Source organism: Gopherus evgoodei, chromosome 9, assembly GCF_007399415.2.
Source record: "Gopherus evgoodei ecotype Sinaloan lineage chromosome 9, rGopEvg1_v1.p, whole genome shotgun sequence".
NCBI classification, from domain to species: Eukaryota; Metazoa; Chordata; order Testudines; family Testudinidae; genus Gopherus; species Gopherus evgoodei.
The window spans coordinates 57032802-57056838 of NC_044330.1; the positions used below are offsets into that span (position 1 = coordinate 57032802).

The window sequence follows — 24037 nt, forward strand, 5'->3', positions numbered from 1 at the left end:
TTCCTTTTATTTGTTTTAAACCTGCTACCTATTCATTTCATTTGGTGACCCCTAGTTCTTGTATTATGGGAATAAGTAAACAACTTTTCCTTATCCACTTTCTTCACATCACTCATGATTTTATATACCTCTATCATATCCCCCCTTAGTCTCCTCTTTTCCAAGCTGAAGAGGCCTAGCCTCTTTAATCTTTCCTCATATGGGACCCTCTCCAAACCCCTAATCATTTTAGTTCCCTTTTCTGAACCTTTTCTAGTGCTAGAATATCTTTTTTGAGGTGAGGAGACCACATCTGTACACAATATTCGAGCTGTGGGTGTACCATGGATTTATATAAGGGCAATAATATATTCTCTGTCTTATTTTCTATCCCCTTTTTAATAATTCCTAACGTCCTGTTTGCTTTTTTGACCGCCTCTGCGCACTGCGTGGACATCTTCAGAGAACTATCCACGATGACGCCAAGATCTTTTTCCTGACTCGTTGTAGCTAAATTAGCCCCCATCATATTGTATATATAGTTGGGGTTATTTTTTCCAATGTGCATTACTTTACATTTATCCACATTAAATTTCATTTGCCATTTTGTTGCCCAATCACTTAGTTTTGTGAGATCTTTTTGAAGTTCTTCACAATCTGCTTTGATCTTAACTATCTTGAGTAGTTTAGTATCATCCGCAAACTTTGCCACCTCATTGTTTACCCCTTTCTCCAGATCATTTATGAATAAATTGAATAGGATTGGTCCTAGGACTGACCCTTGGGGAACACCACTAGCTACCCCTCTCCATTCTGAGAATTTACCATTAATTCCTACCCTTTGTTCCTTGTCTTTTAACCAGTTCTTAATTCATGAAAGGACCTTCCCTTTTATTCCATGACAGCTTAATTTATGTAAAAGCCTTTGGTCAGGGACCTTGTCAAAGGCTTTCTGGAAATCTAAGTACACTATGTCCACTGGATCCCTCTTGTCCACATGTTTGTTGACCCCTCCAAAGAACTCTTAATAGATTAGTAAAACACGATTTCTCTTTACAGAAACCATGTTGACTATTGCTCAACAGTTTATGTTTTTCTATATGTCTGACAATTTTATTCTTAACTATTGTTTCAACTAATTTGGCCGGTACTGATGTTAGACTTAAAGCTTTTCTTATCTATCATTATAAAGCAATAAAAAGGCTCAAGCCCCATTTTCCCCTCAGGTTGCTCACCTTAAAAGTCAAGCTCTCTCCCCTTAGGTTGTATAAGAGGGTGTGAAATGACAAGGGAACCCAACAAGGCCAGTGTGGGCAAATAAGCAGCGTGGGCGCAGGCAATTGTTGGAGGTGCCATATTTGACTTTTTAATAAGGCAAAGGACAGCAATGAGTAACTTCCATGGGAGAGATGGTATTAGCAGCCAGAGTAGCAGGTTGGGTGACATTCCCTCATGCTCTAACTGCATAGCTGTTCTCCCCAAACACATTCTTGTTTTGGGTCAACAGGCTTCCATGCTCCTGTCCTCCACAGCTTTCCTCTGCACCTACTTTTTATTGCTCTTAATGATCCCTAGTTGTCCTCTTTCTAACCCCAATCCAATTTCACCTGAATTATGCCTTTGGGGCCTGCATGAATTTCTAGCCAGGAGCAGGAAAACATGAGGACAGGGGAGCAGGAAAGCTGAGAAGCCAACAGAAGATACTAAACTAGAAAGCAGTGAATATAATTTTTCTATCCACCTTGGATGGGCTTTGTATGGAGGGACTTCACTTTGTTCAGTATGGTTCTAGCTTAAGGGAAAGGTGCCTTGGGGTGGGGGGGTTCTCCCCTCCTCCCTGTGACAGCTCCATGAGAGGGTTAGGAGGGAGTCTCCCCTGCTCCTCGTGAGGGCCCCACGGAGGGAGCCAGGGGCAGGCGGAACCCCAAGGCCCGGGAATCAACTGTGTTCCTGTGTCTGCGTCTGCTTCTGCTTCTAGGATCAGGCAAGGTGTGAGGGTATTACTCGGTCAGGGAAACAAGAAAGGCAGGCCGCCCCGCCTGCTGGGGGCTGTAGTCCTCGCTTCCCCCGGATGCCGCTGCACTCTCGTCGAGCAGGAGGGCCAACGAACTACACGACCCAGAAGCCTTCATTTCTCCAATCCCTTTGCCGGAGCTCCCCGTTGCCTGCCGGGTATTGTAGTCCGTAGCCTGACTCTGCCCTGGCGGGCGGCCGAGAGGAAACTACACGCCCCAGGAGGCTGCGCGGTGCGCCCGCCAGCCCGCCCCTTCGGTGTTGTTGCGTCCTCACCACCCCTATTTGTCGCTGCTGCTGAGTTCGGTGTCCTGGGGCAGCTCTTATAGAAACCGGCTGCGCGCGGGACGAGAGCTCGCCATGGAGTCCCTGTGCGGGGGGTGCTGAGCGCGGGGCCCCGGGCCGCTGCCAGGTGGGGCTGCCGGCAGCCTGGGCTGGGGCAGCCCCGCCTGGCTGCAGGGCGCTGGGCACGGGCAAGGCGGGGCGGGTGGGAGGCAGGCTGGGCCCCGGGAGGAAAGGGGAGGGGTGTCGGGGCAGGGTGTGAGGGGAAGGGGGCAGGCTGGGCCCTGGAGAGAGGAGGGGTGTTGGGGCAGGCTGGGCACAGGGGAGAGAAGGGGTGTTGGGGCAGGCTAAGCCCTGGAGAGAGGGTGGTGTCGGGGCAGGCTGGGCCCTGGAGAGAGGAGGGGTGTTGGGGCAGGCTGGGCACAGGGGAGAGAAGGGGTGTTGGGGCAGGCTAAGCCCTGGAGGGAGGGTGGTGTCGGGGCAGGCTGGGCCCTGGAGAGAGGAGGGGTGTTGGAGCAGGCTGTGAAGGGAAGGGGGCAGGCTAGGCCCTGGAGAGAGGGGTGTGTCGGGGCAGGCTGGGCCCTGGAGAGAGGAGGGGTGTTGGGGCAGGTTGTTTGTGGGGGCAGCTGGGTACTGAGGAGATGGGTCTAGACTGGGCAGGCTGTTAGGGGAAGAGTGGAAGGCTGGGCACTGGGGAGAGGGGTCCAGTGCAGGGCTCTTGCAGAATAGCATAGGAAGTGGAGATGGTAGGGGGCGTTCAGGACATAGGCACTGTTCCTGCCTGTGAAACGAAGTTTCTCATGTCTTTGAAGCATCCAGGGTGGTTTTGCTAATGTGAGATGTGCTGATGTGCTTTTGTGAATGGGTTGGGATGACCACCCTTAAGTAATGGGTAAAGGAAGAGGTCGCATTTTGGGGAGAAAGCTAGACTCCAGGAGTTCTGAGCATAGCAGCTGTATTCTTCCCCATCACAGCTGTTTGGTGGCTGAGATACCACTGCTCCATCCTTATACTACAGGACCCCAGCCACCCGGTTTTACAGAAGTGGATGTCTTAGCATCCTTGGGCCATGGCTCACCTGAGGGATTTTGCTAACCAGGTAGGTGATAAGAATTTGTTTGTGAAACATAAAAATCCTCAAAGCAAAAATCTTTTAAGAACTGTACCGTTATTTACCAAGGTCAAAACATCCTAAGTGTATTCTCAGCTGTGCTCTTCTTATCCAAGTGATTGCTGTCATATTCCCCGACGATATCAGATTTTGACGCTGCAAGAGCATGGGGCAGGCAGCATGAGACTGGCATAGATACAGTACCTCCCTAAATATAACTGTGCTCTCCTTAGGGAAGTGGGGAGTATTTTTCTCTCGCAGCATTTGCGGGGAAGCAGGATAAGAAATGGGACAGACACACAAAGTCTAAGTTATAGAATGACTGCCTCCTAGTATAGTGGACTGTATGTACATCAGTAACATCCACAGTGGTCATCCTGTATTAAGTAGATGGAGCCTGTAACTTTGGAGATGGATGAGGGGCTGTCCTATTTGACACTAAATTACCCATACAAAATGATGGGTTCTAAATTAGCTGTCACCACTTAAAGAGATCTTGGAGTCATGGATAGCTCTCTGAAAACATCCACTCAATGTACAGTGGCAGTCAAAAAAGTTAATATTAGGAGCCATTAGAAAACGGATTGATAATAAGACAAAGTATCATAATGCTGCTATATAAATCTATGGTACGCCCACACCTTAAATACTTTAAGCAGTTCTAGTAATCAAAAACATATTAGAATTGGAAAAGGTACAGAGAAAGGCAACAAGAATGATAAAGGGTATGGAACAGCTTCCGTATGAGGAGAGATTAAAAGACTGGGACTGTTCAGCTTGGAAAACAGATGACTAAGGGGGGATATGAGAGAGGTCTATAAAATAATAAATTATGTGGAGAAAGTGAATAAGAAAGTGTTATTTGCCCCTTCACATAACACGAGAACCAGGATTTATTCAATGAAATTAATAGGCACCTAGTTTAAAACAAACAAAAGGAAGTACTTCTTCACAAAACACACCGTCAACCTGCGGAACTCATTGCCAGGGGTTATTCTAAAGGTCAAAAGTATAATTTGGTTAAAAAAAAAAAAGTAGATGCAATCATGGAGGATACATCCATCGATGGCTTTTAGTCAAGATGGTTAGGGACATAACCCCATGCTCTGAGTGTCCCTAAGGCCACGTCCAGACTACCCGCCGTATTGGCGGGTTAAAATCGATTGCTCTGGGATCGATATATTGCGTCTAATCTAGACACGATATATCGATCCCCGAGCGTGCTTATATCAATTCTGGAACTCCATCAACCCCAACAGAGTTCCGGAATCGACAGGGAGAGCCGCGAACATCGATCCCGCGTGGTGTGGACGGGTGAGTAATCCGATCTTAGATATTCGACTTCAGCTACGTTATTCACTTAGCTGAAGTTGCGTATCTAAGATCGATTTCCCCCCCGTAGTGTGGACCAGCCCTAAGCCTCTAACTGTCAGTAGCTGGGAGTGGACAACAGGGGATGGATCACTTGCAATTGCTCTGTTCTAATCATTCCCTTTGAAGGTACCTGGCAGTGGCTACTGTTAGAGGCAGGATAATTGGTTAGATAGACCATCTGTCTGACCCAGTATGGCTGTTCTTATGTGAAATGTGCCTTATATGAATATGTAAGCATCCAGTGGATGAATTGATGAGGCTGTTAAATGCAGGCACTGTGGAGGAGAAGGCTCCTACATCAATGTATAGGGACATGTGAGAAGCTTGCACTAGATGAAGGGCTAGTAGACTAAGGCTGAAGGAAGTTAATCAGAAGGAAGGAGAGTAATTTTGACTTGGATCATGAATGGGGGTGGGGTTGTTTGGCTGGCTTTAGTTGCAGCAAGCTTATATGAGTGAATATTAGGTCTAAAGTTGTCAGTATAAATTATGCCTAATCTTTTCATTATTATAGTCTGTATCAGGGTTTCTCAACCTTTTCCATACCATGACCCCATGTTACAACAGAATCGTAGAAGTGTAGGACTGGAAGGGACCTTAATAGATCATCAAGTCCAGTCCCCTAAACTCAAGGCAGGGCTATTAAATAACTAAACCATTACAGGTAGGTGTGTGTCTGACCTGTTATTTAAAACCTCCAATGACAAAGATTCTACAATCTCCCTAGGCAATTTGTTCCAGTGCGTAACAAATTAAAGAGTGTTCGGGACCCTCCCCTTCCACCTAGCCATCAAGAAAGCAATCCCCAGGGCTGCTCACTAACCCTAGACTGAGAACCAGTGCTCTACATAAGTAGGGTCTGTAGAGGGCCAGGAAGAATCTATCAAGTAAAGAATGTCCACCCATGTTCATAGATTGGCTTGTTGATGTCATGAGCTGACCGAAGACTAAGGGTAGGCTTGAGAGAGGCAGGGTGGTCCAGTAAATAGGACACTGGGTTGGGACTCAGGTTCTATTCCCAGGTCTGTCTCTGACCTGCTATGTGATGCTGAACAAGTCAACTCCCATCTCTGTGCCTCTGTCCCCTCCTGTCCATTTTCTGTCCTGTCTATTTAGATTGTAATCTCTTCAAGGGAGGATACTCACTGAGTTTGTTCAGGACCCACCACAATGGGCCCCAGTCTCTGGTGGGGCCTCCAGGCCCTACTATAATGCAAGTAATAACTTGTGGCTGAAACTCAGATCTGGATTTACTCCCACTTCTGCTGCAGGCTACCTGTGTGACCTTGTAAAAGTCTTAAGAGATTGTGCCTCAGTAATAGGTCACTATCTGATAGCTGTTATGAGAACTAGTGTCTGAAAAGCACTCGGATAGAAGATTATAAAAATGCAAAGTATTTTTGTCATAGGAATTGCTCTATTTATCTGGACTGTAGAAATCAGTTAGACCCTCCCTCCGTGAATCAGCAGGCAACAGAAAAACTGCACTGAAGTGATACTGACAAGTGGCTTTCAAACATCTCCACATATAATACCTCTAGTCTGCTGCAAAAGTACTGATTTCCGTTAGAGAACTGAAAGGTTAAGACGTTACACAAGGTATTGCTGCACTCCCTTAAACTTGATTCCCTCCTCCAGCTGTGACATAGAGAAACTCTGAATATTTGTCTTTGTGGTTAGAGAGTACCTGAGCCCAAGGACTGTACACAAGTACAATACATTGGTGTTAATCTCTGGGGAGACTGGAGTTCTGCAACCACTAGTCCTTGTGCTGTAGGGTATGGCACCAGCAGTGTTTACTTTCTAAATTGTTGTGGCATAGATGAGGAAGTCTTAACTCCTGGTTTAAATCAGTGATTCTCATTGTTTGCTAAATGGGAAGAGGGCCCAGGATAGAAACGTGGAAAGGGCAGAGATGCTGTGCCCCCACAACTCCTGTATATGCATCTGCCTCAGATTGAGAACCCTGACTTCTCTCCTTTGGGTTCCTTCACCTCAGCCTGGGGCATGACTCCAGCAGGTGATGCTGTAGGCAGCTCTGTTTGGAGGGCCAGGTGAACTGCAGCAAAGCAGGGCTTGGCCTGGTATTGCGGATCTTGTTTGGATATGAAACGTGTTGGCTTCGGTGTCAGCCAAATATGCTCATCTGTACTTAGAGCCTGTTCAATGTGGGGACTTTCCCTTCTCTAGCCCACTCCCAGAGCTTAAAGGTGTCATGTCTACATGTCACATCTCTCCTCAGCAGCAAGACCCAATAGAGCTGCCAAGCCTGAGTTTCTCACAGTGAAATGCTTGGGATTGCTGCCAAGTTGGCTCTTAAAATGCCATTTTTCTTAATTCCTGATATCTGCAGTGATTTGCTTTGTTTAAAACTAAAACATAGCTACTTCAGTCATGATGGAAAATTCCCCCACAACTGTCATGACAAAGTGCCTTTCTCCCCCACCCTCCAACTGGCACGATAAATTCTTTGTCCTGAGCTGCCATGATATAATTACCTTCCTCCCCTTGAGATCCAAGTGGAATGTGCTCCCCTATCTCAAGCAGTCAGGTTGGAATGTTCTTTCTCTCCCCTTTCCCCCAGCAGAATAGCATAGAGCATTGTCTCCCTCCATCTCAGAGTCAATGTGGTTGGCAACTGCAGGCCTTGATGGATGCTAGGGTGTTTATATTTAAGTTGTCTTTGCTCACTTCAATTGTGTTGCTTTGTGGTGAAAGATACCAGGTGGGTTCTTGGAATGCGCCATAGTTAAGTTAGACTGACCTGTGTGTGGCTGCTCTCTGCATGAAGCGTGAGACAGTTCATTTCTTAGCATTGAGAACAGCATATAGACCAGTTGGCATTCAAAATGGTGGTGTTGAGATTTTTCTCCACTTCACCTCTCAGCACTGTGTGAGCATGTGCATGAAGCTTGCCTGCAAGCCGGCTAGAGCATCTGTGCAAAGGCTCACCAAGTTGTAATGTGGCATTTCAAATAGGATTTTTCTCTCTCATTATTACTTGTTGCTAATCATGGACCAGGATCCCATGGTGTTAGGCGCTGTACAGACATGGAACAGTATTACACACGGGACGACTGAAGAGAGATTTCATGAACCTGGTGTAATCTTGCTGAGTTTCACTTACTTGACTGTGCCATAGGCTGGACAGAATTCTGTTGTAGGCAATCTGAGCATGGACTCTTACTGTTCCTGTCATATATTGTGAGGTAGCAGTAGCTGCACATGAGTAGAGCTTTCCTACTGGGTAGTATTAGCTTATCTCAGAATTGATATGTCTGAGCTATCAGTACTTAAGTTATGTTTGTGATGTTGCACTCCATAATGTTTTATGGAAATATACTTACAAGGGTAAATATGATGTAACTGGAATATACTTTATGCAAAGGTCTCTTGTAAGGTGTCATTACAAATCTTATAATCTGAGTGTGTTCATCTTATTTGTATGTATGTATCATTCTTGTATCTGAAGATAGAAATATAAAATGTAACTCTGAGGTACAGTACTATTGTAATTATGCAAAGTGTGGGCCATTGATGATGGTTAAGAATCCTGATGGCTCCCACTGACTAGGACAATTGGTTGTAAATGGCTCTGTTTACTCCCAAGCCTTCCTGTGTTCCTGTAAGCCAGCCCAGGAAGAATGGTGGAATCCATCTTAAACCTGGTGCTTTTCCATTTGGAAAGAGGGGTGGGAATCCAGAGAGACAAAAGATTCCCACCTTGTGCCAAAGCTATAAAAGGGAGTGGAAGAGAACAAAGGATGGTCTCAGTCATGAGAGAGCCTCTTCTTTTCACCTAAGATGCCTGCTGGAACTAACAAGGACTGTACCAGGGAAAGGATTGGGCCCAGACTAAGAAGCTTATTGGAACATCTCTGAGGGTGACATTTACTGGTATTCAGTTTCTTAATGTGTTAGGCTTAGACTTGCGTGTTTTTGCTTTATTTTGCTTGGTGACTTACTCTGTTCTGTCTGTAATTACTTGAAACCACTTAAATCCTACTTTTTAACTTTGTATATCAGTATTATAGAGGATAAACAATTTGAGTTTACCCTGTATAAGCTTTATACAGAATAAAATGGATTTATTTGGGGTTTGGATCCCGTTGGGATGTTGGGTAATAGGTGACCTGCTGAGCAGTTTTTGGTTCAAGTCTGCAGCTTTGGGGGCGTGGACCAGACCTGGGTCTGTGTTGTGGTCGGCTAGTGTGTCTGGCGTAACAAGGCAGGGTTCTGGAGTCCCACGCTGGCAGGGAAAACGGGCTCAGAGGTAATTCCAGCATGTCAGGTGACAGTCCCAAGGGGATCTCTGTGACTGAATCTGTCACAATGTTATTCCTGTTTCTGTTCTGTATAGGTAGAGCGAAGGCATGAGTGATCTACTCCTGCATTCAGTCTGCATGCCAAACTCTCCTCATTTCCAGTGGAGGTCAGTGTCCAGAGTAACTCCTGGATTGGGCCTTTGAATTTTCACTCATTGGCAGAGAAACTCACTAGGTCATGGCTTTGCTGCAACTGCGGGACCTATATTGACTTGTTCAGAAATACATGTGAGAAACTTTTCATCAGCTTCTGGTGGTCTCGTCTGGTCTTCTGCTCCTCAAACAAAGAAGGCTTGAGGCAGGCATGTGCCGCTTCCAGACCTGGGCAAAGGGTAGTCTGCCACAAGTATGAGTTGTTCTCGGGTCTACTTTTAAGCAGCTGGGAACTTTGGAGTTTCCCATTCTAGGTGCTGACTTTAAGGGTATGGCTACATTTGGAATTTCAAAGCGCTGCCCCGGCAGCGCTACGGGAGCACTGCCACGGCAGCGTTTTGAAGTGTGAGTGTAGTCAGAGCGGCAGCGCTGGGAGAGAGCTCTCCCAGCGCTGCATGTAAACCACATCCCTTACGGGTGTAGCGTGCAGCGCTGGGAGCCGCGCTTCCAGCGCTGCCACCCTGATTACACGGACGCTTTACAGCGCTGTATCTTGCAGCGCTCAGGGAGGTGTTTTTTCACACCCCAGTTGCAGTGCTGTAAAGTGTGAGTGTAGCCAAGGCCTAATGTAATTTGATGGGACACAATTCCTTCCTACAGGAATTGTTCAGTCTCCCCAACACCTTTGGCCAATACAGCAATACTCTAAACGCTGTGTTTGTTACAGAAGCGTAGTCCCCTGCTGCCCACTTCAGTCTCTGCAGTGCTCATGAAACACAAGACAAAACCAGAACTAAATGTCACCCCTCTGTGCTGTTAGCAATGGGACTGAGATTTGGATCAGATTGCTGAGCCCACAACATACCCTTGTCAGTCCCCAAACAACCTTCTGCAATGGCTGCTCCAGTTTCACTTCATTAATCACTATTAATCATTTGCATAAGGGCCAACCAAGAATGGGACTCCATTGTTCTAGGTACTGAACAACCAGTAGTAGATGGTCCCTGCCTTGATGAGCTAGCAGCCAGACAGACACAGGATGGGGAAGGGGTAGAAAACACCAGCAAAGTGAGCAATATGAGGGCAGCCAGCTGCATGTTAGTTGCAGGTTTTTCCCTCTCCTGTTTAAATCAGACTTGATGAACAGGAAGTTATTGGTCCTGGCTCTACATCACACTCCTGAGTCCCCCCACATCCCTTTCTAGTGTTCTTCCTTTCAAGGTGCAGTGTTCAATATGGATGTTGCCCTCTCCCTCTGTGAATGCTGATCACTTTTCAGACAGGAGGGCCTGGGAGTGTCTGTTTGCACAGGGGGTCATGTGGATAGTACTTCCCTTTCTGAGTCAAGTATCCTTAATAGACTGCTGGTGCAAGGGTAAGCTGGATCCTGCCCGTGCAGTGGGTTACGAACAGCACATCTGGCCATTCATTAAGACTGCAGCCATGCTATCCTATCACTCATGTTCTCTAGCTTAGATCATCTTCCGTCCTGCACCCCACACTCCAGTCCTTGCTTGCATCTCTAGTTCCTTTAATCTCTACTGCTCAATGCTGCATTTCCCCTCTCTTTCCATTTCCAGCATATATTTGTTGAAAGTGTAGCACTGTTTGGGTGTTGCCATGGATGCATGAGGATTTTTGGCATAGTAAAATCCTGTTCAGCTAGCTGAGTGTGCTGGTCGCCCATGTCTAGGCCTCTGTTGCTCTGTGTGCAGATGTGATATTGTTGGGAAGGGTTGTTTAGCTGCTGTGCCCGGTCCAAAGGCTTCTTAATATGCCCAGTTGGTTTAATTATTAAACATCAATTGAGGCACTCATTGAGGACCAGCTGCAAGAACCCAGTGAGGAAATGGGAAAATGCAGCTGTCCTGACCTCAGATAAAATCTCAGTTGAATTCAAGGTTTAACTAGGGAGTGGTCCCTCATTGATGTGTTTGTAGGTGAGTATGTATCATATGCTTGTTCTGAGAAGCCATGGGTGTGGAAACCCATACATCATAATTGCTTGGTTATTTCCCACAAGTAATGCAGGATTTTCCAGAACCTAGACTTGTCTTTAAGAAAGCCCTTTTGATCACGAAGAGCCTTTTACCACTGCAAAGCAATGCAATACCTCTGAGTCTGCAGCTGGGCCGAATGAAATGGCATCAAAGAGTGATGCAGACTTCCCACCCACCCACATTCACAGTAATGAAGTATTAACTCTGAGGCCTAATTATGACCATTTGAATGCCAATATTACTCTGTGGATCATCACATTAGAAGCATCCCAGTCAATGCGCTTATGTAGTGAGGCTGAATGTGCTTGTCACATCTGGACATGCCATTCATTTGAAAGGCTGTTCCAGGAGAAACACTCAGCAGATCAGCTATTTTGTCTCTTTTGTTGTATTCAGGTGTCTGGGATCCTTGCTGCTTGCTGTCCTTCAGAATGGAGTGGTGCTTACCTTGCCAACAGTTAAATAATGGTGTGCTCCACTGGGGTGGGGTAATCAGTATTTCTGAGCAGCTGCCCTTGTGTTATGGTGAAATCTGATAGTAAAATAAAGGGTCAAAAGGAAGAGAAAACATTCCCTTCTTTCTGAATCTCCCTGCAAAAAACACTGCAGACTTGGGGTGGGGGGATGTCCCACTGGATTTCTATTTGCCTTGGTCTTGGGATACCAGTCAGCTCAGTTACCACATGCTTACTAGGCTGTAGGAACAGAAGGCTGGATCTGACATTCCAGGGTCTATGTTTCTGTACGCATACAGCAAACAATCTCTCATTGTTATTAAACACTTCTATTCTAGTACTACCTAGAGGCCAGTCAGGTTAGGGCCCCATTGTCATAGGCACTGTACAGAGGTCCTTTGTGATACACAATCCCTCGCCCAAAGACCTGACAGTTTTTTTTCAGAGACCCCTTTCTGTGCACTTGGAGGGCTAAGGTATCAGTCCCCAAACTTTTAGGGCTGCATTCTCCCCCACCCCCTGTCCTTGTCCATGCCTACCTGGGGACTGGGAGTGGGGCTGTGGCTTGGGTGTGTAAGGGGGCCGAGGCTGGAACCACGGTGTGGGGCGGGGCCAGGTGCAGAGCCTTGGCCAGGGGCCCAGGCTGGGGGGCAGAGCTGAGACTGGGGGTGGGGCTGGGAGCAGAACCTCAGCTGGGCCTCAGTGAGGGCCAGTAGCCGGGGCCGCGGCTGGGTGTAGAGCCGCAGCTGGGCTGTGGTAGGGGGCCAAGGCTGGGTGTGGGTTGGGAGCTGGGGCCACAGCTGTGGCTGGGGATGGGTCTGGGTGGCACTCCCTGCCTGCCCCTGGGGCTGGCTGGGCCCCACCACACCCCAGAACTGTCCCCATGCCCCCTAAGGGGCGTGCCCCACATTTTAAGGACCACTGGTCTAAGATTGTTCTTCATTTCACCCTGGCATGGGGTGGTACCACAGTAAGCGTGTGTGCGGGAAGATCTCCAGATTTCCAGTCCTGTCATATATCTGGAGGTCTATTGTGGTCCTTGAGGATGCCTTACAATGAAGATGAACTCTCTCAAAGAAGTGTATTGGGAGTCAGTGTGGTGACAGTGACCCTGTTTTAGAGTAGAGTGTCCTGTGGGTGGCTTATGGTTTGACCCTTTCACCTTGTCTCTCTTCCGGTTAGCACTCCAGGGTGGACCCAGAAGAGCTGTTCACCAAGCTGGAGAGGATTGGTAAAGGCTCGTTTGGCGAGGTGTACAAAGGAATCGACAACCGCACCAAAGAGGTGGTTGCTATCAAGATCATTGACCTGGAGGAGGCGGAGGATGAAATTGAGGACATCCAACAGGAGATCACTGTGCTCAGTCAGTGTGACAGCCCCTACATAACCCGCTACTATGGGTCCTATCTGAAGGTAGTCAAAGCTGCTACAGGAGAGAGCCTCCCTAGTACTCTAGCTCATAAGTCTGTGGATGGGGCTAGTATCCTAGAACAGCAGGAAGCAGGCTGGGGCGGTGACTAACAGCTGCAGGATGGGTGTCCGGCAAGGGTGGGCTGCACTGTCAGCAAAGAACATCATTACTGCAGCAAGGGTGCAATGGCAATTTCCATTGCATTTACCAGCCCTAAAGAAGTGGGGCTCTGCTGGAACGAGAATGCTCCATCAAAGAGAGAGGCCCCCAAGTAGATTTCCTATAAAGGAGGTAGCTCCCACACAGCCCCCACCCACCTTCTCCTAGAGCAGGGGTAGGCAAACTTTTTGGCCCGAGGGCCACATTGGGGTTGTGAAACTGCATGGAGGGTCGGGTAGGAAAGGCGCCCCAAACAGCCTGGCCCCCATCCCCTATCTGCCCCCTCCCACTTCCCACCCCCTGGCTGCCCCCCTCAAAACCTCTGACCCATCCAACCCCTCCCCGCTCCTTGTCCCCTGACCCCTATCCACACCCTGCTACCTGACAGCCCCCCGGGCACTGGCACTCCCACTCCCTATCCAGCTGCTCTCTGCTCCTTGTCCCCTGATGACTCCCTCCTGGGAGCCCCTGCTCCTAACTGCCCCCTGGGATCCTACTCCCTTATCCAACCCCCCCCCGCTCCCTGTCCCCTGACTGCCCTCCTGACCCCTATTCACATCCCTGCCCCCTGACAGGCCCCTGGACTCCCACTCCCAACCCTCCCTGTTCCCCATCCCCTGACTACCCTTTCCCCCACCGAACCTCCACCCTATCCAGCTACCCTCTCCTCCCTGACTGCCCTCCAGGATCCCCTGCTCCCTTAACCAACCTCCCCACCCCCTAAGCTCCCTTACTAGCAGCAGGAGCTTGCAGCCATGACACCCAGCCAGAGCCAACTATGCTCCTCATGCTGCCCAGCGGGAGCGGTGGGCCAGAGCACGGCCCATGTGGCAGCATCCCTGCGGGGGGAGGGAGGACAGCGAGGGAGGGGCGGGGGACTAGGCTCCCTGGCTGGGAGCTAAGGGCCCGGGCAGGATGGTTCTGCAGGCCGTGGTTTGCCCATGTCTGTCACAGAGGATTCTCTTTCTGGCTTTAGAGTCCTCAATATGTTGCCTTTGCATCTCTGGGGACCCTAAAAAAGAGAGAATCACCACTTCCGACACAGCTTTGGAAGATATGTTGCCTTTACACTCATAAAGTGCTGTCTGGCTTTACTCTCTGGTTTGCCCCTGGCATTGTCTATCAGTGTTTAGCTACCAGAAGGCCTGAGACTTTGATTTTACAGCTCCTTGATAGTCTTTGCTCCATCTTTATTCAGCCCCATTCCCTTCCTTCTGGGAGTTGCTCAGAACACAGTGTCGTGGAAAGTGTTTCCCTATCAACAGTAACAGGCACCTTCAGTAATACTGAGTTGTGCGGAACCACTGAGGAAGGGAGCCAGGTTATTCTCAGGGTTTGAGACCCTAACTCGAGTTTCTTGTAGAGGCTACCATGGCAGTCTCAGGAAGCACTACTTCTAGCGGAGCTCAGGCTGCCTCCACTCTTCTCTGCATGAATCCCATGCATGGGAGTGTGAAGTGGCAGCCCCGCCCTGGTCTCAGCACACCTGCCAGTTACCTTGGCCTGTCTGAACAAAGGTTGTCAATCGCACTGAACACTGCCACGTTTAAGTGGTTTGAGGCTGCCAGACTCACTCAGCTTCTCACTTAAACCAGTCTGTAATACTGTAAGGGATGAACAGCGAGGTATTGCTATTACTATTGACGTATATGACGGTAGCATCTAAGAACTGTTAAGGATCAGGGCCCTGTTGTGCCAGACACTGTACAGACATGACAGAGAAAACACTCCCTACCCCCAGAGAGCTCCCACTCTAGGGGTTGCACAGAATACAACAAATCAGTGAAACAAAGGGTGCATGAGGATGGGGAGATTGAGGCAACAATGAAATAAACCAAGTGTAACACTTGGAAACAGTGTTGGGGTGAGTAGGAGACTAGGTCTGTTGGAGGAGCGATACTGGGGTCAGGAGCTTTTTATCTCAGCTGCCATTAGTGACTGGAAGTCACCACTATCTAGTGACTGTTTGGAGACATACCTAAGATGAGTTGATAGTCTAGTGAAAAAATATGGATGCTGCTCAACCACCGTCGCTGTTGGCAGTCTCATTACTGAGGCCAATGACTGAAAAACTGTCCTCCCTCCCTTAGAGGGCTTGTTTCTAGGACCAGCTGGAGATACGTTGATAGAGGCACATGGGGAAGATTGCATGACTGCTGCCCGTGAATAGATTTCTGTCTCCAAGATGCTAGACTAAGCATTAAACTCACTTAGAAAAAAATTGATTGGAAGGGAAGTGCATAGTGGGATCCCTCCTAGGGCCTAATTTCTGTGCAGCAGTACTATGTCAATGAGCGATGAATGGAAGCTCGCCTTACTTGGTCCTAGTCTGGCAGTGGCGGTTGAGTGCCTGTTTGGTCTACTGAGTGAAGAGTTGTGCACAAGTTTCATGGCTGGTGGAGCAGGGCCTGATTGAGGTTTGATTTTTGTTTTAATCTTAACACACTGCCCAGTGCTCACCAAACCTTTTCCTGCCTCACTTGCAGAGTACCAAGCTGTGGATAATAATGGAGTACTTGGGTGGAGGCTCAGCACTGGATTTGGTAAGTAGCGTGGTCAGTCTTAATCTATTAACACATGGACACATGTGGCCCACAACCAAAGGCTGGAACCTTAATTTGTGAAACAACCATAAAATTGGTGTTTATTAACCCCACTAAGCCTTATTCAGAGCCATTTGCCCAAAGAGTAGCCAACGCAGAGCAGGCATGCTGGCTATAAAGCCTGTTTTATGCCAGGATGGAGAAATCATTTGCTCTGTGACCCTCTGGGAAGTCTGTACCCGCCTGTCTAAACACCATTGTACAACATACCCTGCTACTCTATAGACAACAGGTTATCTCAGGAATAATCAGTGGTGGCTTGTCCTGTTGGAGTGACACTATATCCATGCTACACCAGATGCTAAAGAATAGAGATGCAGAACATACATAGGTCTCAACTTTGCTGTGTCCTACTCCTGCACCTCCACTGATTTAATGCACGTATAAGTGGGACAATGGAAGGACTGGGATAAATCATTTTTTTTGCACGTGTTGGTAACTCCTTTAGCGTGCCCTAACTAAAATGGGCTGATTCAAACACTCCAAAGGCAGTCCTCAGTCACACTTAACAGATGTTTATATAGGGCCTCTGCCCCGTGGACCTGACCGGCCCCCTCCGTCCCTTCTCTGATCTGCAGCCAGTCCGCTTCCAAACTGCGCCAAGGACACATCTCTACACGCTTGTGCTCCACACTCTTCACTTCCTCACCCTCGTGTCCTGCCCCGACACAAAGTGGCGGGACCTCCTGCCACTTCTGGAGGGTGAGGAGCCCCAGTGGGCCAGCCTATACTCTACGCTGGTCCCAAGGCCCTCCGGGGATATCAGTTGGCAGCTTCTTCATGGGGCTGTGAGCACGGGCATGTATTTGGTGTGGTTTACCCCTGCCCCAGACACCTGTCCCTTCTGTGGCATGAGGGAGACCCTGGCGCACATTTACTTAGAGTGCGCCAGGTTGCAGTCCCTATACCGGCTCCTCACCAATATATTGTTGCGTTTCTGGCTGCACTTTTCCCCTCACCTCCTTCTCTATGCACTCCCTATCTGTGGCCCCACAAAGTCACGGGACCTGCTGGTCAACCTCCTCCATGCCCTGTCTAAAATGTCCATCTACGCAACCAGGAAGAGGAGGTTGGCCAATAGAGACTCCTGTGACTGTGAGGCTTGTTTCCGATCCTCTGTCAATTTACGCATCCGGGCAGAGTTCCTCTGGGTGGCGTCCACTGGCTCCCTTGACGCCTTTAAGGAGCAGTGGGCGCTGTCTGGGGCTCTCTGCTTGGTGTCCCTGTCAGGCTCCCTTCTTATGACCCTTTGACCGCACTCCTGTCCCTGTTCTTTTATTAGTTGTCCCCCGAAATCAGTTGAGTTCTGAGGTCCTGCAGATCCTCCCCTTAGGCTGAGGGGGATCCTTTAGCAGTGTGCCCACCCACTTCCGGATACCCAATAGGTACACAACTGATTAAATAGAATGAATCTAAACTTTGGGGTATTCCTGGCCTATCTCTCTGTGAAGAGTGGGTGGAATGATGGTATTCCAGTGTCAAAGCTTTTTTTGCTGTGTAAAAAGGCATGCCTGACCTGTAGCACCCCTGTCTGGGCAAGTGTGGCTCAGCCATACTCTGCCTTAGTTTCCTTTCTTGAACTCCTTCAAAACTCCATACAGGAGTTCCATTAATATCCTGGTTTATTATCATAAACTGTGCCAGTCAAAATAAAGTTCTCACAGACTCAATAACATCCTTCTCAGCCCTACCTAGGGGGAATCTTCTTGTCCCCTGGAGTCTGCTCTCTGATTGTCTCTTCCAGAGCTTTTAAGGCTTCTCTCCTTACCTGCCTGGGTTGAGAGAGGGCGGTGGATAGCCCTGAAGTATTAAGACTCTATTGCAGCCTCCTAAGTCTTTGCATCTTCACTCTGTCTTCCCCCCGACCACATCCTGTTTGCCTCTTTGTAAAGCTCAGTTGCCTTCTCTTAAACCTAATTGGGCAGCAGCTATTCAGACAGAGGTGCACTGGACCGTGCTACCTCTTAAAGGGACAGTCACACTGTGACACTCACCTTAGCAGAGAATTCTTTGAGTTCTCAGCCTTTCCAGTGCGATAACTGATGCCCTGAGCCTGCAATGAGAGCAATGCTGTTGGACCCCACTGACTTCAGGGGGGCATTTGCACAGAGTTCATTGCAGGGTTAAGGCCTCAGTTACTACACTGGAAAGGCTGAGAACTCAGCTAGGGTGGGATCTTATCATCTCACCTTGTCTCCAGATAAGTCAGAAGCGCCTCTCTTGCTGTTGCACCAACTGAAATGCTGCCCACTTGCACGCATGTGCCCATAGCCTTGGACAGATGGGATCTGTATATTTCTATGTGTGTAATGTATTCCCAGCCTAAAGCAGATGAGTGTGGCAAACCTTGGTTTTGGTTCTTATAATTGATGCGGGGAGGACGGGGGGCAGGATAAAACATAGCAGTAGACTTCCTGATTGGCATGTCTGCCAGAAGGTGTCTCACACTGCTATGGAGGAGATTTTGTGTTACAGACTGAGGTCAGGAAACGTGGAACCTGTTAGGAATCACTCTAGTGGTGCGTAAATGTCTGTCATAAAAGTTGCGTAGGAAATTTCAGATCATCTCCCCTCTCTGGTCCTCCTCCTCCTCCTATTTATTTTTCCCTCTGTCATTCTCTCACCTCTTCACTTCTATTTAATGTCTATGTTTCTTCCTTTCTTCCTTCCAGACTTGCTCTCATTCACTCCTCTCCCCACTTTTCTTCCATGTTTAGTTAAAGCCAGGACCCTTGGAAGAGACCTACATTGCCACTATCCTGCGGGAAATCCTCAAGGGCTTAGATTACCTGCACTCTGAGAGGAAGATCCACAGGGACATCAAAGGTCAGGCTTGGAGAACACCGCCCCTTTGCTCATGAATGATAATCCCACCAGCCCTTAGATAAACCTAGAGAAGCAAACTGAGGGTGCAACCAGAATTGCTTTGTAATCCACTACCTTTGTTATCAGTAGTTTGTTCCTGAAATCATAAACCTCATGTTCTTGCAGATGAGCATGAATTGCTGCCTATATCTATGACTTGGGGTAGGGTGGAGGGTCAGCAGCACCAGTCTGGCACCTGTGGTTTGGGTGAGGACATGGAACAAGGGGAGATGAGTTGCCAGAGAGAGGTGAGTTAGCAGAATTGTTCAGCTGCCTGCTGACTATTGTTGGTTAGTGTTGGAGCTTCTGTTTCTTTATGTAAGACCCTGAGTAGTCTGAGCGCTGATCATTATGGACACAACTTGCCTGTGGCTCTGTTGTTGTGGCTGGAAACTTTTTCAGTATGTGTGACTGGAGCTGCCCCACCGAGAGCTCTGAAGCCTGCATGACAAGAGCACAACAATGCTAGAAACAGAAGGGCTGCTGCCATTATTTTCTCCTGCTTCTCATCTTACAGCATCCAAGTGTACTAGACACCATGCAGTACAGAGACAAGGTTCCTGCCCCAAAAAGCTTAGCTGGACTACTTCCCTCCATTGCATCATGCTTGAGATCAAACAGGCATGGGGCAGGAGGGATATGGTGACCTCAGTAAGAGTATCTGACTGCAGAGAGGGTCAGAGCATTGAATATTAAAAGAACTGACCTACTTGCAAGTTCTGGGAAGGGACACGAATGAGGAAGATAGCAGCTTGGGGAGCCAGTTCTGGGAAGGTGTTTCGTGCACATGGGTAGTTTGACAAAGATATTGAGGTGATTGTGTCACTATGTGTATGCCTTCTAACTGTGTTGGTATACAAGATATCTACAGGGCCAGCGCTTCCATTTAGGCGACCTAGGTGGTCGCCTTGGGTGCCAGGATTTGGGAGGGTGGCATTTTGCAGCCCTTGGCGGCAATTCGGCAGCGGGGAGTCCTTCCGCGCTCCATGTCTTCGGCGGCAGGGAGGTCTTTCCACGCTCTGGGTCTTCGGCAATTCTGCAGCGGGTCCTTCACTCACTCCGGGACCCGCTGCTGAAGTGCCCCGAAGACCGGGAGCGCGGAAGGACCCCCTTGTCACCGACTGGGAGCGCGGAAGGACCCCGGCCTAGGGCGCCAAAAACCCTGGTGCCGCTCCTGGATATCTAGCTTGCTATTACTGGCACCTGCTGTGTCCATAGCAGCTGCAGAGGGGGACAGCAGAGATGTGAGCATCCCCAAATGACTTGCATACCAAACAAACATACAGGGTCTCTTTTGGAAAGAGACGTCCCAGGATCCTGAGTGACATTCCCTAGGTGAACTGAGTGAGTGGAAGTAACGCAAGTTCTAAGGCCAGGATTGCCCAGGACAACCAGTGCTGAGCACCCACCCACTGAAAATCAGGCCCTTTCAGGATGTCTCAAGATGGGTCTCCAGTGACTCTTCATGAGGCCCTGTGCTGTAGGGCCTCCTTCAGCCTCCGGCAATTTCTTCAAAACTAGTCATGGAGCTGCCAGATAAATGTTCCCCGTCTGCCCTTGAATGCATGAACCTGCTTCGAGTTGCTTGAGATACTGAATCTGGAAATCAGAGCCGGAGTTCTCTCTCAAAAACCCGAGTCACTAGAGTCCCGGTTGGTTACAGCAAAAAGAACAGGAGTACTTGTGGCACCTTAGAGACTAACAAATGTATGTGACCATAAGCTTTTGTGGGCTACAGCCCACTTCATCGGATGCATGCAGTGGAAAATACAGTAGGAACACACACACACGCTCTAATGAGAATGATCAGTTAAGGTGAGCTTTTACTAGCAGGAGAGAAAAAACTTTTTGTAGTGGTAATCAAAATGCTCCATTTGCAGCAGTTGACAAGAAGGTGTGAAGAACAGTTGGCAAGGAGTGGGAGCCGGGGGGAAATAAACATGGGGAAATAGTTTTACTTTGTGTAATGACGCATCCGCTCCCAGTCTTTATTGAAGCCTAATTTAATGGTGTCCATTTTGCAAATTAATTACAGTTCAGCAGTCTCTCATTGGAGTCTGTTTGTTTTTTAAGTTTTTGTTGTTGTTGTAATATTGCGACTTTTAGGTCTGTAATTGAGTGACCAGGGAGATTGAAGTATTCTGTGACTAGTTTTTGAATGTTCTAATCCTTGATGTCTGATTTGTGTCATATATATATGGCAGCTAGCAGAAGGTGCATGCAACATTCACTTCACTGAAGGGACCAGCATCACCTGAGGTCTATGGGGTGGAAAATACAGTAGGAAGATTATTTATATATATAAATATAAAATACAGTAGGAAGATTATATATATATATATATATATATATATATATATATATATATATATATATATATATATATATAAATAAATAATCTTCCTACTGTATTTTCCACTGCATGCATCCGATGAAGTGGGCTGTAGCCCACGAAAGCTTATGCTCAAATAAATTTTAGTCTCTAAGGTGCCACAAGTACTCCTGGTCTACAGGAGTTTCAGGAACCATTTGACTTACTTTTGTTGTGTGAACAGCTGCCAATGTGCTGCTATCGGAACAAGGGGATGTGAAACTGGCTGACTTTGGTGTGGCTGGACAGCTGACAGACACCCAGATCAAGAGAAATACGTTTGTTGGGACTCCCTTCTGGATGGCACCAGAGGTTATCAAACAATCTGCCTATGACTTTAAGGTGAGTTGGTGGGGTAAAAGAAGGGCTCTTACACTTTATTGCTGCATTACTTAGGTAATACTACATGCTTATGTTAACATTAGGATGAATATAAAGATTGGAGCCTTAAGAGAGTGAGCTCATCATATGAGGGATTGGGGTCGGTTAGGGGAGCCTGTGACTAAATGGTCATCGAGACTAAATACCCCATAGACCTCAGGTGATGCTGGTCCCTTCAGTGAAGTGAATGTTGCATGCACCTTCTGCTAGCTGCCAAGTGCATAGCATGACACTTCTCGCTCCTCTGAAGTCACTCTTCTCACTTCTCTCTCAGGCAGATATCTGGTCCCTTGGAATCACAGCCATTGAACTTGCAAAGGGAGAACCCCCGAATTCTGACTTGCATCCTATGAGGGTGCTCTTTCTGATCCCCAAAAACAACCCTCCAACACTGGAGGGACATCACAGCAAGCCCTTCAAAGAATTTGTAGAAGCCTGTCTCAACAAGGACCCTAGATTTGTAAGTATAATTTCCTCCCTCTCGCTGCAGATAGAATGGAATGTCTGGGACATAGAACTCCAGAGTCCAAGGTGCCTAGAAATCCTCAGCAGAAAGGCGTGTTAGTGCTACAGTTGGAGAGAAATTAGCAGGCAGGTTGCAAAATGAAAAAGCAGGCATGGCAGAAATAAAAGACAAAGCTTTTGGGTGTTAGTCATGGCTCTTGCAGATCTTGGCTACTGCTAGATTTAGCACACTCTTTTCTGTTTCCTGATTTGCCACAGAGGCCAACTGCTAAAGAGTTGCTAAAGCACAAGTTCATCACACGTTATACCAAGAAAACCTCATTCCTCATGGAGCTGATTGACCGATTCAAGCGCTGGAAGTCAGAGGGCCATGGAGAGGACTCTAGCTCTGGTGATTCTGACATGTGCGTATGCCACTTGCCTTGGTGCTTGCCTCCATAGCCTGCTGTGGCCTATCCTCCCAAATCCTATTCACTTCTTCCACTTTAGAGCACTGAGTCCCAATTAAGTGGGGAAGAGAGAGGGAGGGTCCCTGAGCCAGGTTGGTGTGACTGTTCCCCATCTTCTTCTGGAACGTGAACATTGATAGATGTTCGAGCCCTGGTTAGGGGAGAAAAATATAGATGTCTGAGTAAATAGTATTGCTGTTCTCTTTGCATTTTGTCCCTCATGATACTGTGGAGCCTGTGCTCAGTTTTGGATCAATGTAGGTGAGGAGCCAAAAGTATTGGCTGGAGACAGGAAATGTTTTATGAGCCAAGTACTATAGGACTTAGATCCAGGTCCCAAAATGTGTAAGGCTAGTGGGTTAACCCACTGTGCCACCCCATAGAGCACTCCTTGAAGTGTCTTCTGCCTTCTTTATCTCTAACAGGCATTCAGCTAAATACAGTACCTGGCTTCAGAGGAGCCTTCATGGAGGATAGGTCCATCAATGGCTATTAGCCAGGATGGGTAGGGATGGTGTCCCTAGCCTCTGTTTGCCAGAAGCTGGGAATGGGTGACAGGGGATGGATCACTTGATGATTACCTGTTCTGTTCATTCCCTCTGGGGCACCTGGCATTGGCCACTGTCGGAAGACAGGATACTGGGCTAGATGGACCTTTGGTCTGATCCAGTATGGCCGTTCTTATGTTCAGAGTATGTAGCTCTGAGACCATATTGTAGTAACTGGATGTGGTCCTGCTACCTGTAGTCAAACTGGTATAAGGATGTCAAGATGCTTAACAGTGACAAGTGGATTTTTATTTTTTGAGATGGCCAATTTCAGACCCCTTATATGGGCCTGACTCTTCTGAATTGGGTGGTTAGAACTTAATGAAAATCAAACTCTATTAGTGCCTCAAACTGGGCATCTAGAATTGCTAGTTACTCTTAAATCTTTACCATAGGTCTCTGTCAGACCAGATTTATGTCTTTGGTTCATGCAGGGATCTGTGAACTAGAAGAATTGAAATGGTAGTTATCCTGGCTCTATGCAATGAGCTGTATGGACCAGAGAGTCTGATAATCTGAAGGTGTTTCAGTTTGGATCAAATCAGATTTTCTAGACTGACTTGAATTAAATTTCCCCAGTGCACCTAGAGTGGCAGCTGTTGTTCTGCCCCCTCGCAAAATGCCCAAAGCCCTGGTGTGAAAGGGTAATTATGCCTGGCTGTAATGCATCATCTGGGAGCATAAGGGCTCAGAAATGGAAAGGTTCATGTCCTGTGTGTGTGATATATCACACAGGCTCTATGTCTAACTCCTCCTTCTGTTTCTAGTGATGGAGATACAGAAGATGGAGACCAGGGTCCAATCTGGACGTTCCCACCAACTATTCGACCCAGTTCCCTTAAACTGCACAAAGGAATAGCTCTCCATGGCTCTCAGAAGGTCAGTCTGCTGACCTTGTCATCAAAAAACAGGGTGACCAGGAAATGAATGGGGCCTAGGAGCAGGGAAAGCTGCCTTTCCAGTGCACTCGTATGACATTCTCTGTCCTTAACTTTCTAATATTGCCTCCAGCCTGGCACCTGAGCATGGTGTGGGCAGCATTACAGGGCTGACTCCATGCCCCCAGGATGCTGACTGTTAATGCTCATTCTCTGAGGACAGGAGCAGGAGTCAGAACTAGCCTTTCTACCCAACCAGACTCAATCCTCCAGTT

At 47.9% G+C, this 24037-nt stretch overlaps 1 protein-coding gene across 3 annotated transcripts in view; it reads left to right on the forward strand.

Annotated features, from left to right (window-relative positions):
- The first annotated feature begins 2246 nt into the window (after positions 1–2246).
- STK25 (serine/threonine kinase 25) overlaps positions 2247–24037 on the forward strand; it is a 30250-nt gene continuing 8459 nt past the window's right edge. Inside the window, exons 1-9 of one of the 3 annotated variants that reach the window (XM_030574763.1) lie at positions 2248–2404; positions 3249–3373; positions 12815–13045; positions 15689–15745; positions 18523–18631; positions 21226–21383; positions 21697–21882; positions 22146–22291; positions 23652–23763. In XM_030574763.1, coding sequence (XP_030430623.1) covers positions 3344–3373; positions 12815–13045; positions 15689–15745; positions 18523–18631; positions 21226–21383; positions 21697–21882; positions 22146–22291; positions 23652–23763 — 1029 coding nt within the window. In that variant the 5' untranslated portion in view covers positions 2248–2404; positions 3249–3343. Of the gene's footprint in view, positions 2405–3248; positions 3374–12814; positions 13046–15688; positions 15746–18522; positions 18632–21225; positions 21384–21696; positions 21883–22145; positions 22292–23651; positions 23764–24037 lie in introns of all 3 variants that reach the window. The other 2 variants (XM_030574764.1, XM_030574765.1) reach the window with 2 other exon arrangements.